This window comes from Acomys minous, assembly GCF_964271855.1.
Source record: "Acomys minous genome assembly, chromosome: 15".
In the NCBI taxonomy this organism is placed as follows: Eukaryota; Metazoa; Chordata; class Mammalia; order Rodentia; family Muridae; genus Acomys; species Acomys minous.
Window position 1 is genome coordinate 15,884,687 of NC_140497.1, and position 25,637 is coordinate 15,910,323.

At 43.7% G+C, this 25,637-nt stretch overlaps 2 protein-coding genes across 3 annotated transcripts in view; both read right to left on the bottom strand.

The window, feature by feature from the left end:
• Positions 1–1,828, bottom strand: part of LOC311585259 (disintegrin and metalloproteinase domain-containing protein 32-like) — a 64,293-nt gene extending 62,465 nt beyond the window's left edge. Inside the window, exon 1 of one of the 2 annotated variants that reach the window (XM_084760288.1) lies at positions 1,627–1,828. In XM_084760288.1, the coding sequence (XP_084616414.1) occupies positions 1,627–1,813 (187 nt within the window). In that variant the 5' untranslated portion in view covers positions 1,814–1,828. Of the gene's footprint in view, positions 1–1,189; positions 1,605–1,626 lie in introns of those variants that run through there. The other variant, XM_084760289.1, reaches the window with a different exon arrangement.
• A 654-nt stretch (positions 1,829–2,482) lies between these two features.
• The window catches only part of ADAM9 (ADAM metallopeptidase domain 9), a 71,389-nt gene continuing 48,234 nt past the window's right edge, over positions 2,483–25,637 (bottom strand). The window contains exons 17-22 of the mRNA XM_084760646.1: positions 21,177–21,257; positions 20,673–20,778; positions 14,840–14,981; positions 12,856–13,084; positions 8,086–8,153; positions 2,483–3,833 (exon numbers count right to left, since the gene is read on the bottom strand). Of these exons, the coding sequence (XP_084616772.1) occupies positions 3,740–3,833; positions 8,086–8,153; positions 12,856–13,084; positions 14,840–14,981; positions 20,673–20,778; positions 21,177–21,257 (720 nt within the window). The 3' untranslated portion in view covers positions 2,483–3,739. The remainder of the gene's footprint in view (positions 3,834–8,085; positions 8,154–12,855; positions 13,085–14,839; positions 14,982–20,672; positions 20,779–21,176; positions 21,258–25,637) is intronic.

Genomic DNA, 25,637 nt, shown 5'->3' on the forward strand with positions numbered 1-25,637 from the left:
GCCTATGACCATATAGTGGGGGAGGAGGTCCCCCTCGGTCTTAGACCTAGGGGAGGGAAATAGGGTGAAAGCGGGAGGGAAAGAGGAACTGGAGGATACAAGTGATGGGATAACAATTACAATTACAATTGAGTTGTAATCTGAATAAATTAATTAAATAATTTTTAAAAAGAAAGGTGGTTGTTTAGGGACAGTGGTTGGTGAGCGGGAGAGCACAGAGGGTCAGTGGGACTACTACGCACGATACTGCAGGGATGGGCATCCTTGTGCGAAACACAAAACAGATGTTGACCCTTGGCAGGCAGCGAGCGGGAGCTAAATCCAAACACTGTTTTCTGCTCAGTTTTGCTGTGAATCTGAGACTGCCCTAAAACGTGGAGTTTAGTGATTTTTCTTTAAAACAACAACAAAAAGCTGTTTGAGAAGCTGGAGTGCTGGCTCGGAGGTTAAAAGCATCGACTGCTCTTCCAGAGGTCCTGAGTTTAATTCCCAACAACCATAACCATCTATAATCTGATCTGATGCCCTCTTCTGTTCTGCAGGTGTACATGCAGGCAGAGCACGGTATACATAATAAATAAATAAATCTTTAAAAAAAAAAAAAGAGAAAATGTATGTTAAAAGCTGTTGGTACGTTTTTCCCAGTTTAAAAATTAAAGATAACACATTAAAATATAGATGCATAAAAATCAAGCTTTAGTGTCGATAATCCTTTGAATTTCATGAAGAAACGTTTACTGGTGCATAGAGATACATACTTAGCATATATTAAATAAAGAGGTAAGGGACTTGGGGGAGGTTGGGCAGATTAGAGGGAGGAAAAGGAAGGGAGCTAATATTTTAATTTTTTTTTTTTAAAAAGGACAGCAAAGCTTGCCGGTGTGTTTTTAGATTCAATATTGCAACTACTCTTTTTCTGTTGAAAAGGCTGCCAAAGCTCTGCCTTTTGTACGACAAATCAAGCATGCAGCACCAGACAGAAAACAGCAGGTGTACAATCTAGATGTCCTAAGGAGATCTACAGACATGCAAAGCTATGTCAGCTTTCTATTCTTTCCCGGAAGAACAGTTCTTAGTTTTGAAGTGTGTTGGCATATAAAGAGTATGATCCTGATAGTATACATTCTTAAATTTCTATTTCCGAGGAGAATATTGACAGAACGCAACAATGCGGACATCCCGCTCTCACCTCTTAAAAGATGCATTCCACAAGTAAGGGGCCCATTGGCAACTCCTCAGACCTAGATACAAGCTCTGGACGGACACCTGCTGGAGGGCGGGACTCACAACAGCTTGAACATCACAACCTGGCACGTTGCTGTGATCCCTACTTGATTTCAAAACTGGAGCAAAATCCCGCCCCTTCCCAGCCCTCATAAGCCCCACCTCTACATTCGGTCTGAGTTTGGGGGTTTGCAGCTTATTGGCTTTTCCTTCGTATTTCAGGGCGAATTACTATTGCATGCGCGTCATGTTGGAACAATTAATCTGTGGAGGCCGGTTTGGGGGAGTTGTAAGCGGGGTTCCAGAAACTGTTAGGAGTGCTCTTTTGAGCTTTATGATGTACATGGGAGACCTACAAGAAGTGTACCCAAACTCAGAGAGCCAGCCTCACGGGGCACTCACTGTGTCCTGATGCCAGCAAGCCCTCGAGCTCGGCCAGCAGCGGCAGCAGCAGCAGTGGGTACAGCATGGCGCCTCCGGAAACACCTAGGCAGTTGCAAAGCCGTTTTGCACGGGGCTGTGGGGCACGTGCCAGAGGCCGCAGAGGGCTAGGTCCTCGGGGGCACACCCATCCAAACCCCGCCTCCATCTGCCACCCACCTATCCCAGCTCTCACACTGACTCTGCTGCTGCAGGGTCCCCTCACGTGCTGCAAACCCCTCCGTGCAGGACTGGAGACGCTGTGGTGGTCAAAAGAAAGCGCACAATATATGCATGTATTCTTTCTAAGGCTAAACTAGGATTTCTTTTTAAGATACACGGAGAATTTTTCCAAAAAAGAGTAAGATTTTTTTACTAGGAGTCTACATTTCCACAGGCACACTGCTCCAATAGACTTGCCCGCTGGGCTTTCTTTCAATCTGATTCTCCACTGCACTTCGGCTAAAATTCATCTAACTTCCTTTTTAGAAACTGACCAGTGTGATTAACTAACTTATGTAGCACTGGCGGGTCCTTGCTGATTCTATAGCACCTATAGTTCAGCCCATGTCCTGCCTGAAACCGCAGCATCATGGTCACGTACTTTTAAAGTCAGTCAACTACTTTCTCCTTCCTCCGTGTTTCTGCGGACTTGTGACCTTCCTTATTTTTCTCACCAGGGCCGCTCACCAACTGCTAAAACTAAGTACCCTGAAAAATGAACATCCTATCTTCTGATGTGTTTTCTGATGTGCATAACATCTGACAAAAGTCCTATGACCGAAATTAATAAGAATCCAAAACTTGCGTATTTAGAAAGTAACAGGACAACCAAACAGGAGTTTCAAGTATTTTATTTGTTGTAAATGTTTTTATTTTAAGATGTATATATACATAAACCAAAATATTATTTTAAAAAACTAATGAAATTCAGTTAATATACCTATTATTAAACTTCTTTATGAAAGATCATGAAAAAATTTAAGTGTTTAAAAGTTTAGTGTCAATGTCATTCCTTTCAGAGTACAAATTCGTTTTAATGCAGCTGAGACAGTAACTCACAGAGGCCATGACTTCTATAGTTTGTTAAGGAAACCCCTTCTTCCTTTCTCCAGCCTAATTTTTATGAAAATATTAGTCACAAGAGACAAGGTCCAGCACACCTTAGTAAATGTAAACATTCTAAATGACTTAATACCAAGCTTTGAAAATCAGATTTTAAAGTGCTCGTGAATTCTCAAGTGGTTTTGTAACAGCTCAGCTGGGGAAGGTATTTACTCTCTGAGCTCCTGTCCCATGGACACTTATCTGCTTAGGTATAGTAAACACCTCGTACCATAAACTGTGCAACACTACTGCAGCGCTTGACCATGATGCATAAAGAAAATGTAGAGATAAATCAGTTTCTACCATATAGTTGAAAAATCATTTTTAAAAATGGAAGCCAGTAACTGATTGTGTTAAATCAATTTCTATTGCAGTTATTACAGTTGAAAGGTCATAAAAAAAAAAAAACAGAAGCCAGTAACTGAACACACACCAGATTTCACACTTTCATGTCATGATCTAGTAGCTGTGGCTCTCGTGTGCTCTTCTTCAGGATGTCTGCTTATTTGCAGAGTGAGCAGGAGGCAGGGGTCCATGTGGCTGTCAGTCCATGCAAGGTGGAAACGCTATTGGCAGTTAGTTTCCCTCAGTTAGTACATGTTCAAGTGTTCACCCAGAAACTGCTGATAACTGAGGCCGAAGCCAGGGTTACATTCAAGCACACGACAACAAGACTTACACCAATACAGTTAACTTGAGAATCGTTACGATAACATGTTCAAAATAACTTAATCCACGCTCACTGTGTTAAGCTCACAAATGGCCAGAGATGACATTTGAATGATGGAGATGTTAACTTTAAATCCCCTGGAGTGTCTGCACGCTCCTGAATTTCTCAACTCCCCACTCCGTTTCTGTGTTAATAAAGCTTGCTTTGTGGTAGTTTGTGTTCGTTCATAGTTGGAAGACAAAGGCTTTTCAAGAAAACATCAGGAAAAAAAAAATTTGCTCAGTTCCCTGAAGACATTTGAAAAATAAGAGTCTACCATCAGGTGAGAGAGCTGTATAAAGGAGGCGCGGGAGCTGGCCGAGCAGGAATCAGATTCCCCTGAGGTGATATTTTCGGTTGTGGTGGAGGCGGCCTGTGAGGGGGGGAAAAATCAGTTAGCAGAGTATGTGGACTGAATAAAATAATGCCGGATTCATGACAAGCTCAACACAGGGCCATCCTCAACCTCTCTGACAACAGAGAAAGGCATTTCCTACTCTGTGCTCTGAGGTTATTGTCCATATGGTGGTCAATGGCTAAAAGGATCCAATTAGCCTAAATTGGGAAGTCATTACCTTATAAATCCTGTGTGTGTGTGTGTGTGTGTGTGTGTGTGTGTGTGTGTGTGTGTGTGTTTGCTTGCTTGTGACTGTGCAGTTTGTATTTATAGACTAAGCATATCTATGTATTTAGGAATAGATATAAAAAATAGATTCAGATAGATAGGTAAATACACACACACACACACACACACATAACAACAATTAAAGAAAAAGAGGCCATAAATTTGAAAGAGAGCATGGGGGTACATAGGGGGGTTTGGAAGGAGGAAATGAAAGGGAAAAATGATACAACTATATTATAATCTCAAAATATAAACAATTAAAAATCTGATATAAACAAGAGCTTGGGATACAGCTCAAATATAGAACACTTATATATGTGAAGCTCTGAGTTCAATCCTTAGTACCACAAAAAAAAAAAGTAAGGAGGGAAAGAAAGAGAAAGAAAACCAAAGAGAGAGGGGCAGGGAGGAAGAGAGGAAGGGATAAAAATCCAAGATAAACAACGTTTTATGTGTCTTCCTCCAATTGGATGCAACATGGGATGGCGAGGACAAAGCATATAAAAGTAGAAGTGGGAATTGGTCTTTCAGGGGATTGCACTGGATCTGTAAATTGCTTTTGATAAGATAATCATTTTTACTATGTTGATCCTCCTGATCCACAAGCATCGAAGATTTTTCTATCATCTGAAATCTTCTTCAGTTCCTTTCTTCAGAGACTTGAAGTTTTTTTCATATAAGTCTTTCACTTGCTTGGTTAGAAATACACCAAGACTCTTTATATTATTTGTGGCTATTGTGAAGGGTGGTATAGTTTCTAATTTCTTTCTCAGCCTGTTTGTCATCTGTATACAGGAGGGCTACTGATTTTTTTTAAATTAATCTTGTATCCAGTCAGTTTGCTGAAGGTGTTTATCAGCTGTAGGAGTTCTCTGGTGGAATTTTGGGGGCCACTTATGTACACAATCATATCATCTGCAAATAGGGGATACTTTGACTTCTTCCTTTCCCATGTGGATCCCTTTGATCTCTTTTTGTTGTCTTATTGCTCTAGCTGGGACTTCAAGAACTATATTGAAGAGACATACATGGAGAGAGGGGGCAGCCTTGTCTAGTCTCTGATTTTAGTGGAAGGGAGGGAGGGTGAGCATGGAAGGATACGAGTGACAGGATAACAATCTAGATGTAATATGAATAAATTATAAATAAAAATGTGCAAAAAAGTACAAGTGGGGACACTAAAGATGGAAAGGTTCAGTTAAAGGGTTAGGGCAGAGAGACAGGAGAGGGGAAGGGACGGGAGGGGAGAAAGGAAGGGTGGGGGGGGAAACCTCCAAGGAAACCCACTACTTTGTAAGCTAATCTAAAATTATAATGAAAAAATAAAAGAGTTGGAGTGAATGTACCCTGCATGGTGGATCACGCTGTCACTAGAAGCACAGTCACTAAACAAAAGCATCCCAGTGCCAGGGATAGGCTGCTGCTATGAGTTGTTGATCAGGGAGGCCCAGGAGGCCTTCAAGGCAATGTAAGTTACTATCATTGCTCTTGATCGCCCACTAAAAAAAACGCCAAACCCAGCTGGTGAAGACAACATGTACTGAGGTTGCAGAAAACAGATACAGTAGTGAGACCAGAACAGGAGCCTTCATTCCTGCTAGCTAGCGTTCACGGCGCTGGAGTATGTTTTGTAGAGAGCTGGTGGACAAAAGTCACCAACGGTCTCACCTGCCCACACACCCTGCAATGGTACAAAACAAACCTGCCAGGCGAGATGTGCCTACTGATGCAACAGTGTCATGGGGGCAGCTAACTGCTTTCTAAGCAAAAGAAATCATGCTTCCCACTCCAAAGCTGGTCAAAGACTATGGCCAGGGGGCCAGAGGCCCTAGTAGGGAAACTACCGCTGATGTTTTGTTAAATAGTCATGCTGTCAAACTGCCCACCAAATACTTATGTTTATACCTATACGCTGCTCTCCGTCTTGGTCAGAAAAAGTTCCTTTCCAGTGAGTGCTGAGATTACGTGACCACGGAACCCTCAGCTCTGAGTGGGACATCTGTATTACCCCTCTGTGGTTCAGAGAACAGTGGTCAAGGGACAAGAAAGAATGAAGGAGCCTGCGAACGGGAGGCGTGCTGGGAAAGCCTGTCTCCTGGACAGGACACGCCTGTTACACTCAAGAACTTGCAGACATGGAAGTCACCCAGAAAAGATCTAATCAAGAATAAGCCCCTTTATCGGCATCCTACCATGTGTCCAGGAGGAGGACCTCGTGAGACCTAAGCCCTCTCCGAGGAGCCACAGACAGCTGAAAGTTACAGGAGAGGGGCAATCCCCTTCCTCGGCGGTTAAATAATCTTCATTTTCATTGGAGTATTGTTTTACTTCGTGGAACTTAAAATTATTTTCTTAATTTAAAAAATTATGGACAGATTTTGGGAGGGACTGGAGAGAAGGCTCAATTGATGGTCTTACGGAAGATCAAGTTTCAGTTCCCAACACCCACATGTGGTTCACAAGCATTTATAAATCCACCTCCCTGGCCTCCATGTACACTGACACATGTGATGTACATACATACATGCTATCAAACACTTATACACATAAAAATAAATATAAATAGTCTTTAAATTTTAGGCATCAAACCACTGCTTAATGTAAAACGAACTCTATATTTACATATAGGACTGAAACCCCACAAACTGTAGCCAACCTGACACTTAAACAAGCCAATGTGTCTACATACATCCATCTCTGTAGCCAGACTCCAACCTGTGGGCACCCTAGCCCCTGCACCAACCCTAGTACCACTCACCGCCTGTGCCACACTAGAGCACTAGCTAGAAACCCACCCTGGTTTACATTCTCTTCATCCTCAGCAGGATTTCCAGGTACTCTTCCTGAATAATAAGCTATACATGCAGAAACTACTAAATGTTACCACGTGACTGGACACTGGGAGTGGACAGAATCAGATACACTTCATATGACATCAAGTATAGTAACATAGTTCACGGGTCCTTCAAATGCTGTGTATTGAGCCTTTAAGTTCTGTGTTTTTAGATTTCTTTAAAAAAAAAATGTCTCTAGTTCTATGCTGAAATCCTCAATCTGGGCCACTAAGATAAGAACTATTTAAAGGCACTGTCTGATGAGTCTCATCTTCTGGTGTACTATTTAGTTTTAGTCACAGTGTCCATATTTGCATTCCTGCTCTTCTGTGAGGAAATCAATGAAGCACAGAAAGAACACCCCCGGCCCTGGGTCGCTGGACAAAGCCAGGGGTGTACATCGAGGGGCTCGCCCTCTAATTCTGTCTCCTCTGCCCTCTGAGCCCCTTGAAAGCTCCTCTCAAGCTCCTGGTTCCTCACTTGCCCTCAGAACATGTGGAGCCATCTGTAACAGAAAAGCCATCCCCAAAGCCGGTCGGCTCTGCGTGTCCTCCTGCCTCAGGCCCAGGCTGCACCCCGCTCCCCTCCTCGGCTTCTCTTGCCTGGGCACAGGCATGCCTCTCCACCCTGCCTTCTCCAGCTGTGCTCTGTGGGGAAGCGGGAACATCCCCACATTCACTCCTCTACCACTGAGTATTTTAAAGGCCTTCAATTCTGAATCTGATACATACCAAAAGCTATGTAGGGTAGCAGTCTGGCTCAGTTTCTTTAGGCTACTTTTCTGACGTTCTACTAATATATCGAGTTCTTTAAAAGCTTTCTTTACAGGACAAGAGAGATGGCTCAGAAGTTATGAGCACTGGCTGCTCTTCCAAAGGTCCTGAGTTCAATTCCCAGCAACCACATGGTGGCTCACAGCCATCTATAGTGAGTTCTGGTGGCCTCTTCTGGTGTGCAAGCATACATGCAGCCAGAACATTGTATACATACTTAATAAATAAATCTTTTTTTTAAAGGCTTTCTTTACAAATTGTGTTCTATCCAAACTTGTTCCATATTAAATTACCTAAATACCTTGCCCTAAGCCAGCACTGAATGGGAAATTATAAAGCATTGACTCCTGAGTTTTAATGTGGTCACATCATCTAAACCCATTTCCTTCCGACCTTGATGGAAACTGTGGAGGCTGCTTGGCTGCGTATGTTGGTACTGGAAATCTGTTTTCATGCACAGTCTGGAAAGGAAAGAAAATGCATAGTTACCACCATGGCGCAGTCACACAGCTGTCTTAGGTATAAGGTTGTTCTGTACAAAAGCAATTAATATACTTATCACGCTACCCACAGTGTTGATGTTCTAAACTATTTTGGTTAAAGGAGCCAGGGTGAGGATCAATGGTCGATGCTTTTCTAGCATGTACAAACCTCCAAGTTTTATCCCCAGGACACCAAATTGAAAAAGACATTTTCCTGTTCCACTCATCTTTACTACTGAATGTTATACCTCCTGTATTTTAAGGCTATATTTTAAATTCAATAATGCTTAAGTACAATAATATTGAATTAAATTAACTAAATAATGCCAATACATTTAAAATAAAATACTCTTGAAATTTTATTAGCAAGCCTATTAAGCACCTAATTGGTATTGTGAATAACAATAACTTATCATCCTTTTTTAAAAATTATCCTTAATATTAGAATTCATGATACTCTTCCTTGGCAAGGGAGTAGAAATACAGCAAATATTAACTGATCTGCACCATAGAAGCAGCAAAACAAGATAAATGTCCTATTTTCAATCATCTGTTGATTGTGCAGACAGAAAATTCAGTAAGGCAACACCAGCCATGAACTACCGACCTACACAAATAACATTCCCTTATGCACAGGCAAAACATTCCTTCTTCTCCAGCGCACTGAGCATTCTCCAGGAGACAGCATTTGCTCAGCCACAAAACAAGTTGTAAGAAATATAAGAACACTAAAAACCATGCCAAGTATCCCAACCACAATGGTACAACTAAAATAAATATATTGTGTCAAGAAATAAAAACCAACAACAACAACAACAAACTAAAAACCAAAAATCAACAGAACCACCTCTTGAGACAGAAACGTAAATACAAAATTAGCAAGACTGGTAGGATCCATGAGAAGGAACTCTCTCGATGTTCAAAGCAAACTCACAGCAATACACGCCTACATCAGAAGGACACGCCATTTCAAAAAGAGAAAATGATCAAATTACAACCTACTGTAATGTTTTAAAATATAGAAAAATAAGGATAAGCTAACCATGAAAACTAGAAGAAGGAAAAGGTGAGAATGGAAATATATTAAATAGTCAGAAAACCATCTATGAAATTAAGAATTTAAGATAAACAAAATCAAAAGGCTATTATCTGGATGTGATGGCTACCACTGGCCTTCAGCTGCTGGGTTCTGGAATCACCTACGGGACAAGGCCTCAGCCTGCCTGTGGGGGCTATCTTGAAGACCCGCCATGATGGAGGGTGGCTCCATTCCTTGGACTTGATTTGTGGCTGCTTCAAAAAGAAGAGCTCGCGTTGCTCTCTCCTTCCTGACTGGGTAGGATGGAACCAGCTGTCTCAGGATCCAGCTGCCTTCAATTTCCCAACACAATGGACTGTTGTACCCTCAACTGTGAGCCCAAATACCCCTCCTTCCTTAAGTTGCTTTGACAGGGTTCTTGATCACAGTGAAAGGAAACGTGACTAATACACTGGACTATCAGATAGAAAAGAGATGACAAATTCAGAATGAAAGAGGAGGCATTAGAATCCAAACTGCAGAAATACAAACAATTCTCAAGCCGCTACTGTGAACAACAGCAGGGCAACAAACTGAACAAACTAGAAAAATGAATACTTTTCTAGGAACCTACAACCTATAGCCAGTGATTGGTGAAGAAATAAAAAACAGATGGTTCTAAAGTAAGGAGATTTGGATCAGCATACACAGCTGGAAGCTCATACAACCCAAAGAGCCTGCAAAGCCAATGTAATCCCTGTCAAATGCCAGTGGCATGGGCTAAGTAAACCACACACCTGGAGCCAACTGTGTGTATGATATGTGTGCACAGGCATGCAAGCCACCACATACATGTGGAAGTCATTGGCCTTTTTTTTTTTTTAAACAAAGCCTCTGCTGTTCGTGCTGGATATACCAGGCCATGCTGGTCCAAATCCTTCTGGAAACTCTTGTTACCACCTCCAGTCTCAACTTTTGGGAACACAAAGATTACAGATCTGTGCTACCACGTCCAGGTTTACATGGGGTCCAGAGATTCAACTCCCAAACCTTTCAAGGCATGCACTTTACCAACGGAACCATTTCTCTGGCTAGGTCAATGGGTTTGGTTTTTTTTTTTAAGATGTTTTTATTTTGTGCATATTTTTCTTGCATGTATTTAAACGCCTCTGTGTAAGCCTGGTGCCATAGGAAGCCAGAAGGGGGCACTGGGTCCTCTGGAACTGGCACTGAGGCTAGCTGGAAGCTGGCATGAGGACACTGAGACCCGACTCCAGGTCCTCTGAAAGAGCAGCCAGTGCTCAGAACTTCTGAGCTGTCTGTCCAGCCCCTGGCACAACTGATTTTGTTGTTGTTGTTGCTGGGGGAGGGGGGGGAGGACAGAAGTGCTAAGAAAACGCACCAGAGATACCACAGTCTTTTCAACACATGAGCTGGTGACAGAGAAGCAAACGTTCCCCAACAGCATGACTACAACACCATATTGTCCACTTCAAATAGCTACACAAGGGGCCTGGTGGCCAAGTGTGTAATCTCAGATACTCAGGGGGCTGCAGCAGGAGGCCTGTGTGCTCAGGCCAGCTTGGGAAATTGATAAAGAGCCTGTCTCAAGAGCGAGGGGAAGTGAGCTAGCTCATCGCCGTCTCCAGCCTCCACGGCTATCTTCTTAAGCAGCTATCGTTTTGCTTTTAATTTTTTTATATTTATTTACCTTACTTTAGTTGTATGATTATTTTGCCTGCAGGCATGCGTGTGAGTGTACAAGTGTGGCCATTGGGTCCCCTGGAACTGTATTATAGACTGTTGTAAGCTACCACGTAAGTGCTGGGAATCAAACGTGGGTCCTCCAAAAGAGCAACAAGTCATCTCTCATGCCCCCAAGTATTGTTTCTTTGTGGCAGAAACATTCAAACATTTTTCTTTCTTTCTTTCTTTCTTTCTTTCTTTCTTTCTTTCTTTCTTTCTTTTTTACTTTCTGTATTTAACATATCAACCTGATCAGTTTATCGAATCACAACTCCAAAGTTTAAAACTTTTCAAAATTCTTTCCTTTTAAGGTTCTTTTTTTTTCTTGCTTATTTGGTTGGCCAGGGTTGGGTATGACTTGCATGTCTACAGATGAGCGGATGAAGAATGTGTCCTGACTTAAGGCGAAGCCCACAGGCCCATGTCCAGCTGGCAATGCCACTGGGGGCACGCTAGGAACCGGCACTGGGAACGTACTCCTGGGGGCACACTAGAAACTGGCACTGGGAACATACTCCTGGGGGCACGCTAGAAACCGGCACTGGGAACGTACTCCTGGAGCCAAACCTCATCTAGCCCTTTGCTGCCTCTCTACTCAGAAACAGAAGCAAAGCAACCATGGACTGGAACCCAAGACCACAGGACACAGACGAAATCAATCTTTCCCCTTAACTTATTTTGCTGAGGTATTTTGTCGAAGGAGTGAAAGGCAACTAACACAGATATAAAGAATATACTTGCATTGGAACATTATACCACTTCAAAAAGAGGAGGTTCCTGCAAACATCACAAACTTGGGTGAATCCCGACTATTAAGCTGAACAAAATAAGTCATTTATAGAAGGTCAAATGCTGTGTGATCCCACTCATGTGAAACACATTGTCAAAATTGTAGCAGTGTAACAGTGAGTGACAGGTGCAAAGGGCTAGTAGGAAAAGAGGATTAGTGGACAGAGAGTGTCAGTGTCACACAGCTATAGGGCTATTGTACAAGAATATGGATTACTTAACACTACTGTACCATGCATATGGAAATGATCAAGATGGGGGCTGGAGACATGGCTCAGAGCTTAGGTGTACTTGATGCTCTTGCAGAAGACCTGATTTTGGTTCCAAGCATACACATAAATTACGACCATTCCTAACTCCAGAACCAGGGATCTGATTACCTCTTCTGACCTCTGCAGGCACCAGGCAATGCATGGAACACATACATACAGGCAAAACACTCAAACACATAAAATAAAGCTAAACTTTTTAAAAATCAATTAAGTACTATGTAACATACCAACAGGGCAAACAAATAAAGTACAGCCATGTGCAACAGCTGGATGAAATACAAAGTAATGAAAAAAGTACAGCAGACTTGTGTATAAATACCAGAGCATTCTTAAAAGTCCAAAGAAGGGTAAAATTTGTATTATAAATTGCTTCTCAGTAAACATAAACCCTTTCCTAGTACTCTATACTACACGGACAGAAATGGTGATGAGAGGTCCACCCGAGAGCTCAGCACCCAGTCTTTGATAGCACATCTTAGGGGCGCCGGGTGTTGAAACCAGAAAGAACTGGCAGAAAGTAAGGCTTCAGACCCAGGTGCTCAGTCCTTATTAATAAGCAGACCATTCTGAGTAACTCGATGCCTTTTCCCACATCCTCCGAGCAGGACTCTCTGCTTGCTCTTTTATTTTGAGGACCGACAATATTCCCAAATTCATGGTAAAGTCACCTATGTTTAAACTATGTAACCATTTTTTAATCTTTCCTTTTTGTCTTTGGAACTAAAGGTCAAACCTATAGTTGTACGCATGCTAGGCATGGCACTACCACTGAGACACGTTGCCAGCTCCCTTTTATGTCTTTAAATGTACAATACTTGACCACAGTAAGAATGATAGTTTTTTTTATGAAACTTACAGTATCTCTAGATGGGCCAACTGGAGAAACATGCTGAGGACCCCCTGGCTGTCTTGGGCCCCCTGGCTGTCTTGGGCCCCCTGGTGGTCTGGAGACACCTGGACCTCCTGGCTGTCTGGAAACATTTGGGCCCCCTGGCTGTCTGGAGACATTTGGGCCCCCTGGCTGTCTGGAGACACTTGGGCCTCCTGGCGGTCTGGAGACATTTGCTTGATTTCTTCCATCTGATCTGAAAGACATGATTACTTTGAGTTAATTCAAGATAAAACATTTGTACAGGACACATTATATAAAACTTCAATTTTCCTTAATGCAAAATAAAAATGTTGGTGATGCTGGTGGTGACAACCAGAGTGGTAGCTCAAGTATCTGTATTTTTAAACCACACAAATCTTGTCCTTATGGGAACAGGAGGGATTCCTAACTTCATTTCAGGATTCAATAACCTAAAACTTCAAAGAAACCATGAAATTCAACCAGTTAGGTCAGTGCTCTCTAACTTTTCTCCTCAATTTTTCTTAAGAGCAAAGACAATTAAAAGCAAATCCTGAGGGCGCATGCACACTGGAAACAAGCAGTCTAGATTCAGGAAGTTCCGCAGCTGGAACCATAGCAGCTCAGCGGAACCAGGCAGACTGTTCTCACTATGTAACTAAAGCCACAGACTCAGACTCAAGTCTGCAGGGACTAGCCAATCAGAACTGTGATGCTGTGAGGAGGAAGAGGAGGAGGAGGAGGAGGGGGAAGAGGAGGAGGACGAGTGGGGGACAGGGAGGAGCAAGAAGGCAAAGGCAGAATACTTTCAACTCTGAGGCTCATATCAGCACACTCCATCACCGACAGTAAGGGACACGGGGTCCTGAAGTCTGTGCAGGCATCTTGGATCATTACCACAGCTATGAGGAACCGCGTGCCTGCCCTGGGCTTTGCTGATATTCTTTCATCTAATCTTTAAAAACCCTACAAAACAGGCACTGTTGTTGTTCCCATTTTATAGGAAGTAAGCTCAGATTCAAAGAGTTATGTCAGTTTCAGTCCATATTTTTACCAAACTACTGCCAATGAATTTGAACTCAGATTTGGTTTGTGCTAAATACTGACTCAATACGTTAGAAGAGACTTTTGGACATGACTGAAAAGCAGCAGGTGTCTGAATTAGAAAAACCTTTTCCCATCAAAACTTGTTTCTTAAAATCTGGTTGTAAAACTGAGAGTTCAAGCATCCTATGTAAGAACTGACATCGTAAAGGAAGACACGGAAGTTTCCCAACACTTGACTTATCTTTATCCCATGGTTTAATCTCTAACTATAAAATGACATTCCCTAAGTTCTACTTAGAGCCATCAGAAATCAGTGTAAGGCAAACTGAGCCCTAAGGAGACTTGCTATCAGCATATGGACTGTTTACCACAATCCTCGCCTGCCTGGTCTAAGAGGTGGCCCTGCCTCCAGTCTTGTCTTTTCTCCTCTCTCTCTCTGTCTCTCTGCCTCTGTGGGAGGAGGGGAAGAAGAGAGAGAGACTTGTGTATATGTGCGAGAAAGACTGTGTGTCTATATGTGTGAGACTATGTGTGAGAAATGAGATTTTGTGTGTGTGTGTGTGTGTGTGTGTGTGAGAGAGAGAGAGAGAGAGAGAGAGAGAGAGAGACAGAGACAGAGACAGAGACAGAGACAGAGACAGGAGGGGGGGAGAATGAATAAGTAATAAGGTCTCAGTAGCCCAAACCAGCCTTGAACTCACAATCCTCTTGCCTTGGCCTCTCACACGCCACAAGCCTATGCCATCGTGGCTGGTTGACCACCACCTTTAGCCCATTTAACAGATAAAAAAATAAAAAATTTTAAAAACCTGTAAGATATCACAGAGCCCTATTTTTATTTGTATTTTGAACCCTATTTTTAAAAGACTGCCAACTTCTCTGAGGGCTCATTAATAATTACTTTAAATTTCTTAATACACATTAAAAAGAAAAAACTAATTACTCAAATGTTTGTGATCTCTTCTTTCTGAAGAAAGTTTTCCGTAGTTCATTTCTCTTGATGAAGAGGAAAATGGCAACTGCAACAAGGGGAACGATCACAAAGAAGAAGACCAGAAGTCCGTCCCTCAGTGCTGTGCTCTTTGCTGGAAAGGAAAAATTGACAGTGATGGTCAACTATGTCAGATGTCAGTGTTCTCCACACAGAACATACCAGGTAAATGTACGTGTTTCCCATTAGCTTTTTTCTTATTTAATCTTCTAGCATTTCCTCACGCAAATATAAGGAGGACCAGAACACAACCCTTGGCAACCTTCTGTTACGTAAGAGGCAGCATCCTATTGACAGACACAGACACTCCTGGCACATGACTTTGTTCGCTGCTCCTGCCTTTCTGCACCATTGAGAGCCTTCCTCATGCTCAATACTGCTATATCAAGTCAACAGGGGTGGGGGGTGAGGGCTCAATATGTGCTGCTATTTGTTCAACATCTCCGTACTGAAGAAATGTTACAAATGTTACAACGTGTAACTTCCTTCAGTTCTTAAGCCAGAGCATATGAACTCCAGTGTGACTACAGAATAATTTTCCCAAGAGACTTGTTCTATGTCAAGGAAATGCATTCACCCTTTCTTTGGTGTGTTATAGAGCTGTCCTTCACAGTGATGGTTAAAAGCTGGTACACTCGCAAGAACTATATAAAAGTTCTCTGTTCTCCATAGCCTAACCTACAAGGCCAAAATCATGGCTTTCCTCCCAACATGGTAGGTAACACATCAGTACTGAATGTCATTTTAAATTACATTTTTATACTATTAGTTGAGCATTTTCCCTGTTTTATACTGAATGTTTGGTTTGCTTCTTTTCTATTTCTTCAAGATCACTATAAATATAACAGAGATTTAGCTTTATCTACAATATGACATGGAATTATGCAAGTCCATCTTTGTCATTTGCCTGTGGTATTATAAATCTCAACATGCAAATGGCAAGATAAAACTGACAGACCTTTAGACAAATCAAGAGAGAGAAAAATCAATAAAATGTGAGTTGAAAGGGAATTACAACAGATAACACTGAAGTCCAGAAGAGGAGTTGCGTGCGTAAAGACTGAAACTACACCCTGCTTCTTGACTCTTCTACAAGTCAACTCACAAGGGAGCGAGGACCTGCGTGTGAGACCTGACTCCGTGAGGTTCCTGGAGGGGTCCTGATTAGGAATCCGCAACTCGGGAAAAAGCAGGCACTAATCAGTAGGGTAGCCGTCACAGACCACAGCGGGTTTGCAGACTACAGAATGCAGGACAGGAAACTGACATTCAAAACAGGCAAAGAACTCAGATATTTAAAGAAAAAAACAACCCGGGCATAGTGGACAAATGAGTGAAATACTTTTCAATAGTCACTGGGAAAATTCAAACCAAAAACTACCCTAAGATTCTACGGCACACTAGTCACAATGATTAAGAAAACTGGAGAATATGAATGCTAATGAGGAGGAAGAGCACAGAGAAAGAAGAGTGCACACGACACTGTTGGTGGGACTCTTTCTAAAAGCCTAAAATCAGAGTGACCAGACAGCCAGGCTGTCCTCCTCCTAAGGATCCACCCCAAAGAACCGGGGTCATAGCAGAGAAACGTGCAAATCCATGCTCACTGTGGCATTATTCACAAGGTCCAAAGCAGGGTCCCCAAAAATGGCGGGGCCACCAACAATGTCCTGAATGACAGTCTGGGCTCAGCTCGAGCTCTGACGAGGTAAACAGAAGGATTGCTAGTGGGTGACTAGAAACTCACCTCAACATTACTCGGAATCTCAAGAAATGGTTTCAGTTTGTCAGGAAAAGCCACTATTTCCCCTACCTGGCCCCTACAGACAACCTTCAGCAAAGGATATCTAGGTTCCCATTAACACAGCCTACAACAGATCAAAGTCCCCACACTAACCCCCAGGCTGCTCTGCCCACACCCCACCTCCAGCTACTCTAACCCCCAGGCTGCTCTGCCCACACCCCACCTCCAGCTACTCTAACCCCCAGGCTGCTCTGCCCACACCCCACCTCCAGCTACTCTAACCCCCAGGCTGCTCTGCCCACACCCCACCTCCAGCTACTCTAACCCCCAGGCTGCTCTGTCCACACCCCACCTCCAGCTACTCTAACCCCCAGGCTGCTCTGCCCACACCCTACCTCCAGCTACTCTAACCCCCAGGCTGCTCTGCCCACACCCCACCTCCAGCTACTCTAACCCCCAGGCTGCTCTGCCCACACCCCACCTCCAGCTACTCTAACTCCCAGGCTGCTCTGCCCACACCCCACCTCCAGCTACTCTAACTCCCAGGCTGCTCTGCCCACACCCTACCTCCAGCTACTCTAACCCCCAGGCTGCTCTGCCCACACCCCACCTCCAGCTACTCTAACCCCCAGGCTGCTCTGCCCACACCCTACCTCCAGCTACTCTAACCCCCAGGCTGCTCTGCCCACACCCTACCTCCAGCTACTCTAACTCCCAGGCTGCTCTGCCCACACCCCACCTCCAGCTACTCTAACTCCCAGGCTGCTCTGCCCACACCCCACCTCCAGCTACTCTAACCCCCAGGCTGCTCTGCCCACACCCCACCTCCAGCTACTCTAACCCCCAGGCTGCTCTGTCCACACCCCACCTCCAGCTACTCTAACCCCCAGGCTGCTCTGCCCACACCCCACCTCCAGCTACTCTAACCCCCAGGCTGCTCTGCCCACACCCCACCTCCAGCTACTCTAACCCCCAGGCTGCTCTGCCCACACCCCACCTCCAGCTACTCTAACCCCCAGGCTGCTCTGCCCACACCCTACCTCCAGCTACTCTAACCCCCAGGCTGCTCTGCCCACACCCCACCTCCAGCTACTCTAACCACCAGGCTGCTCTGCCCACACCCAACCTCCAGCTACTCTAACCCCCAGGCTGCTCTGCCCACACCCTACCTCCAGCTACTCTAACCCCCAGGCTGCTCTGCCCACACCCAACCTCCAGCTACTCTAACTCCCAGGCTGCTCTGCCCACACCCCACCTCCAGCTACTCTAACCCCCAGGCTGCTCTGCCCACACCCCACCTCCAGCTACTCTAACCACCAGGCTGCTCTGCCCACACCCAACCTCCAGCTACTCTAACCCCCAGGCTGCTCTGCCCACACCCCACCTCCAGCTACTCTAACCCCCAGGCTGCTCTGCCCACACCCCACCTCCAGCTACTCTAACCCCCAGGCTGCTCTGCCCACACCCCACCTCCAGCTACTCTAACCCCCAGGCTGCTCTGCCCACACCCCACCTCCAGCTACTCTAACCACCAGGCTGCTCTGCCCACACCCAACCTCCAGCTACTCTAACCCCCAGGCTGCTCTGCCCACACCCCACCTCCAGCTACTCTAACCCCCAGGCTGCTCTGCCCACACCCCACCTCCAGCTACTCCAACTCCCAGGTTATTCTGACTCATAACTGCTCATATCCCTGACACTACCTGTCCCCTTAAAGCTGCCAAGGCTTTTCCCACCAGTTGTCCTCTGCCCTGGAGAGACAGCCTGGAAGTTTAATCCCCAATAAGCCTTTAATTCCAGCACTTGGGAGGCAGCGGCAGGGTATCTCTATGAATTCGAGGCCAGCCTGGTCTACAGAGGGAGTCCAGGACAGCCAAGGCTACACAGAGAAACTGTCTCAAAAACCCAAAAGACAAGGAATTAACTACACCCAAAGTCTAACTTAAGGATGGATAGAAATGTCGTGGTGAAACCTGTTAAAATACACAGCCACTATCTACTAACAGTGAAGAAATGGCACCTCCTGTCAGGATAGCAGTGAGTGTCCCTGCCTGTCCCCCACACGGGGACATCCTTCTTTGAGGCAGAAAGACGGATCGCTGAGCAAAGGCATGTCTCCTGCCACACCTGATGACCTGAGTTAAATTCCACATACCCACACAGTGGGGAAACCTACTGCACAAGTTGTTTCCTGACCTTCACACACACATTGTGGCACATTCAGCCACACAAACAACATTATGTTAAGGAGTTTTTAACTTTAAGAACAGGCCAGTGGAACAGGTCAGCTGGTAAAGAAGCTTGCTATCAAGCCTGACAACCTGAGCTCAGTCCCCAGTGTGCACGCTTTGGGAGGAGAGAGTGTCACACATGTTGTGCTGTGACTACTAAATAAAATTAAAACTTCTAATTTTAAAAAATCTATATAAACTCCTACCCAGATCTAGCCCATGGACAGGACGTTCTTCACAGCTGAGTGGAGAGTGGAGTCTGACTTTCACATGAACTCTGGTGTCCCATATTTGACCATGTCCCCTGGATGGGGAGGCCTGGTGGCACTCAGAGGAAGGATAGCAGACTACCAAGAAGAGACTTGATACCCTATGAGCATATACAGGGGAGGAGGTCCCCCTCAGTCACACAGGGGAGGGGAGTAAGGGGAAAGCAGGAGAGAGGGAGGAATGGGAGGATACAATGGATGGGATAACAATTGAGATGTAATATGAATAAATTAATAAAATATATTTTAAAAATTTAAAAAAAGAAGTCAAAAAATCTGTATAAAAACTTTAAAAATAAAATACATATATGGAGCATATACTGATGAAGGATTTGTATTCATAATATACAAGGAACTCTTAAAGCTGGAAAAGTAAAGGTTTGGGGAAAACATTAAACAGGGACACAATAAGTAGTTGTCATATGTTCCTGTCAAATGATGAATAAACAGATGAAAAGAGGTTCAGCATCATTGATAACAAGGAGAATGCAACGTAAAGGCACACCTGAAGAGCACTATGTATGTCGAGAACGGCTTAAGTGACAAACACTGGCCATGTTAGAGGCTAATGTTAGGGAGGCACCACAGGTGCACAGGGGACACCTGAAACCACCCCATGACCCAGTACCTACTGTGCTTTAACTATACATGCACACCCGTGACAGAGTCTACTTATACGCTGGCACAGTAAGAGGCTAACAGTAACTAGCCGTAAAATAGAACCATTACAATATACTGTGATAAATATCATGTGAAGGTGGTTTTTCTCTTTCTAAAATACCTTATTGCCCTGAGCTCACCCTACTTTTTATGACGTACGACACAGTACAATGTCCCTCTGCTGAGCATGTGAGGTTAACAGAGGCAAGAGTTCTGACAAGGAGTCATCATGGGGTGACCCTGAATAAATGGATCACAGTGATTTTCCAAAAAGCCATTGATCATGAGTAACTGAAACCGCAGCCTGCGATGCAACCAGTATTGGAATACTGCAGCCACTTTGGGAAAGTCTGGCAATTTCTGGTAATACTAAACCCATGAGCCAGTTACTCCACCAAGTTCGCTGGAGAGGAGCAAGTTCGCCTTCTCACCAGGAACTTGTATTATACTACTGAGGAATAAAAACGAATTTTTTTAAAAAGCAGTTAGTGGCATGTGGTTGTGTAGCAGTCCTAGAAGAACAGGCAGACGCAGCAGGCTCATCGAGAGGCAGGCAGGCAAGAGATCTGGGACTTCATGCTCATAGGTTTGGGTAGGCACTGAGCTGTGAGGACACATAGCAAGAGCTGCAAGGAGAGCACCAGAGACGTCCTGTGTTAGCTGCACAGCAGGAGCCAACGTGGTTACAGAGCCAGAGATGAGGCTAATCCATAACGACAAGCAAAGACGGAAAGAAATGAGGCTGACACCCCAGGAATGTCTGCGAGCAACGCAGGAGACAGCGCAAGCACAGCTGACGTGGCAAGAGAAGAAAGCGGTAACGGTGCCAGCTGATGCCCAGGGCAGCTGGAGGCCACACCAATGCCCTTCCGTGTACTTGCCATTATATGTCGGGCCGCTGTCCACACTTCCTCCATATCCTTTAGTGTCACAATGTGGAGGAGCCCAGCCATTTTCACAGTGACAATTCTTATTGCTATTACATACCTTTAAAACAAGCAAAACAACCACTTGTTAATTGGGAGTAAGCTCCGAATCAACTGCAGAATGGAAACTAAAAAGAACCAAATTTATACAAAATTCTCCTCTGTGTGTCTGTCTTTCTTCTCTCTATACCTTTGAGATAGGATCTCAGTACTGGCTAGGCTGGAACTCACTCTGTGGCAGTGCACTACCACACCCAGCAATTAAATGTATGTGTGTGTGTGTGTGTGTGTGTGTGTGTGTGTGTGTGTGTGTGTAAGAGAGAGATAATGATAACATTCACCAACATGAACAAGTTCTCCCAATATCTACCCAGAAACCTTAGGAACGCTCGTCTAGCCCTCACTGGAACCATCACCTCAGCACCACCGCTGTGAACAACTAAGGGGAATGCTGCTTACCCCATGGCCATGACATTTTTCCTGAATGTCACAGTCATAATTCAAGACAGAAGCATTTACACACTGGAAATTCCTACAAATCTGAAAAAATAAACAAAGAATTAAGTGATATACAGAAAAACTGGACACATTATAAATACCAGGAGGAGAAAAGATCAGCAACATGATTATTTCATTGAAGGATTATTACTTTTAATTTCCTATTAATTTTGATTTGCTATGTGTGTGTGCATGCACACGTGCATGTGTGTACATGTATGAGCACATGTAAATACGTGCTCAAATGCACACCACAATATGTGTGTATAATTAAAGCTCGCCCTTTGAGCATTGGTTCTGCCGCAGAGACAGAACTCAGGTCATCAGAGCTGGCAGCAGCCGTCTTTACCTACTGTGTCATCTTGCTTGCTGGACCCACCACCAGGGAAGTCCTCAAACATTCAAGGCACAGTTAACTCACTTTTTTAAATGTAGAAAATGAGTGATATTAACTAAATAACATAGAATTAATGATTAAAAAGACAAAGGTTATAGGAAGGCCAAGAAGAAAGATTGTTATCCTCTATCTTTTGATATGAGTAGAGAAAAAAAGACCTTAGAAAAATTTTCACAGGGGCTGGAGAGACGGCTCAGAGGTTAAGAGCACTGGCGGCTCTTCCAGAGGTCCTGTGTTCAATTCCCAGGAACCACATGGTGCCTGAAACCATCTATAATGAGATCTGGTGCCTTCTTCTGGTGGGCAGGACCACATGCAGGCAGGATATTGTATATACATAATAAATAAATCTTTAAAAAATATATTCACTATATATATATACACACAAAGGGTTTTTTTTTTCAAATCAAAAGAAACTACATGCTGAGTATGATGGTGCTCATCTATAATCCCAGCACTTGGGAAACTGAGGCAAAACAACAATGAGTTTGAGACCAAACTAGGAGACCCAGTCTCCATGAAATTTCTGGTAAATCTGGAAACAGTTCGATTTAAAAAATAAGGAATACTTTATCTTAAAATAAAAGCTATCAAAAAAAAAAAAGATCTACACATGATCAAGTCAGCCAAACTTTCAGCATGGATATGAAAGAGGCTGATAAAGTACCAAAAAAATAAAAAAATAAAAAATAAAATAAAGCTATCTTTTATATTCCAATACCGTGATTAATAATAAAATAATAAAGGAATTTCTATGACAAGTGGAAAACAAATCATTATAATTTTATAAGGTTCTAAAAATTCTAGCTCATAACAGATATAAAAGATAAAAGCCCTAAATATTAAAATAAATTTTAAAAAGAATTATCTCTGAAAATCTTATATTATATAGTATACTAAAATACCAAGCTACTTTTACTATTCTAAAAAAAATACACAGGAGCTAGAGAGATGGCTCAGTGATTAAGAGCACTGGTCGCTCTTCCAGGACACAGGTTCAATTCTCATCACCCTCATAGCAGCTCATACCCGTCTGTAACTCCGAGCCCAGGGGATCTGAAGCACCCTTCTAGCCCTGTGGGCACCAGGCATCCATATGGTCAGGTGAACACATGCATGCAAAACACCCATATACACAAAATAAAAGTTACTTTAAAACACACACACACACACACACACACACATGTGTCCACATTAAAGAGGATGTATTTGAAAAGGATAAATGCAAGTGACACGGGTGGCTCCTGAGGCTGCTCAGCCATCTCTTGCTCTGTATTCCAATCCATCCATTCCTGTCTTTGCTGAACTCCCTTATGATCTGCTTACTGTACTAAACTACATGGAAAGTTCTGGAAAGTGCACAGGCTTGCCAGAGTTTCACTTAAGAGGCACAGGGTCTCTAAATACTATTCCCTCCAACAAATCTCCATTCATTTTAAAATGGGAAATGCATTTATATGATTAGAACTCCAAGAAGTACAGATGGCACAGGCGGCAGATTTACCCTAAGGAGCAGGAAAATGCTGAATCTTGCAAAGAACTGTATTCTTGCTGGTTGTCTATCTTGTGGGATGCATGGAGCCAAACTGGAATGAATACACTAGAGTACAGCTTGCCATAGGCGAGCAGACCGCAGAGTAAAGTGTTTATAGTAAAACACCATTAGCAGACATATCAGACTGTGCCAGTACTCTTCTATTGCTGTGAAGACGCATCACCGAGGCAACTTATAAAAGAGTTCATTGGGCTTACAGATTCAGAGAGTGAGGCCATGAGCTTCATGACAGGGAGAGTGGCAGCAGGCACGCAAGCATGGCTCTGCAGCAGTAGCCAGGAGCTTATATCTCAATTTACAAGCACAAGGTGGAAAGAGAGAGAAAGGGAGAGGAGGGAGGGAGGGAGGAAGGAGGGAGGGCAAAGAAGGAGGGAAAGAGAGAGGACAAATCAGGGAGAGCTCAAGCTGGGAATGCCCATCACCTGGACCAGGTTGCTTTTCAGTGACAGCATCCTAAGAGGAAGGATCAGAAATGAGAAGATAAAGAAGACACAAAGGTAGGACCAGGAAGTCTTGAAAAAGCTGATGGCTTATGCCAAGCAAGCCTATTAAGAAATACAACATCTTTTACACTGTTTTTAGGGGAGAAATGGGATAAAGTCATCAGAAAAATATCATATAATGGGATGAAGCTAACCAAACAACACACAGCAGCCATTGGACTGATAATTCCGGTCTCTTTAAGGGGAAAAGCAAGTTCCCAGGAACCAAAGCGTTCACTCCTTCAAGGCCCTGGCCCCAGGCCCAGATGGGACCTTTCCAAGTCTGCCCCTGGATGAAGGCACAGAACTAAGTTCCTTTTGTCCTTTCATCGGGGTCTCTGAGGAAGCCATGAATTGATCTGAGTCTCAAAATTAGCATGGATTTTTGGAACCTCAAAGCTCACCCCCAGTGACACACCTCCTTCAACAAAGCCACACCCCCTAATCCTTCCCAAACAACTCCACCAACTGGGGACCAAACATTTAAATATATGAGCCTATGGGGACATTCTCAGTCAAACCACCATACTGAACAACAGTTAATATTCTTTACATATAAAAAGACCTAAAACTCAACTTGGCAATTTAAAAGGACCAGATAGGAAACTTTATGAGCACTGACTTTCAGAGAAAAAAGACGCATGTACCTAATAAAGATGCTCAATACAGACTTACGCAAAATGATGGGGGGGAGGCTGTTGTTTTGTTTTGTTTTGTTGGTTTTTGTTTTTTGGGTGTTGTTGTTGCTGTTATTTGTTTGTTTGTCACTTTATAACGCAAAGAATTAAACAACTGATCTGAGATTTGAAGGTAAAATGGAGGATTAGAAGCCTTACCACTGGCACTGTGTAAAATGCAACAGTGACAAAAACACAAAGTAGGCTCTTGTGCTGTGAGAAACAAGGTCTGTTCGTGAACTTTTTAATCAGGGAAGCTCTCTACAGGGAGACAGGCAGGAGGCTGAGAAGCCCAGCCCAGCTGCAAGCACTCTGGATTCAGCACCACACACACAGCAGAACCAAGCTGCCTAGAGGAGGGAAGCAGAAAGGGCACGGGAGCACTGCTCCTCACACACACCCAGGCCACAGGAAGTGAAAATCCACACTAGAATAACAGCTAAGCAAGGGGAGGAGGGATAAACCAAACACTGTAAAACCAACAAAACAGCAGGAATCAATACACGCCTTTCAAATATAACTCTGAACATTAATGATCCCAATTGCCCCAACCAAAGACATACACTGATAGATCATAAAGCAGGAACCATCTATTTTCTGTTTCCCAAAAACAGATCAGACATCACTATACAGTGAAAGGAAGGGAAAGAGAATTCCAAGAAAATGGACCTAATGAAGTGCAGTTGTCCATCCTAATACCTGACAAAACAGACTTCAGGGCAAAACTAGGGAGAAGAGATAAGTGCCCCTCAAGCTGACTAGAGGAACAACCCATCAATGGGACACTGTGGCTGTAAACCTGTGTCCCAAACAAGAACGACTGGAAATAAAGTTCCAGACTGGCCCCAAAACAATGGTAATGGTGACTTCAATATTCCACTTTCACCAACTGACAGGTCATCCCAATCAAAAATAAACAGAGCTATCTGAATTAAACAACGCTACGGATTAAATGGATGTAACAGACATTTACAGGGCATTCCATCCAAGCATCCGTTCTCCTCAGCAGCCTAGGGAACTTTTTCTCAAATAGATCATACGTTAGGACAAAACCAAGTCTGAACAACAAGAGGAAAACTGAAACAATTCCTTATATTGTCTCTAGTTACAATGTAATTAAGATAGCAGATCAGCAGCAAGAGAAACCACAGAACACACATAGATGGAAGTAAAACACAAACAAGCACTGTTGAATAATGAATGGATCCTTGAGCAAATCAAGAAGGAAGTTGTGAAATTATTGGATCAAATGCAAATGACAACACAACACACCAAAACCTGTGGGATATAAAGACAGACGTTTCTAGCTCT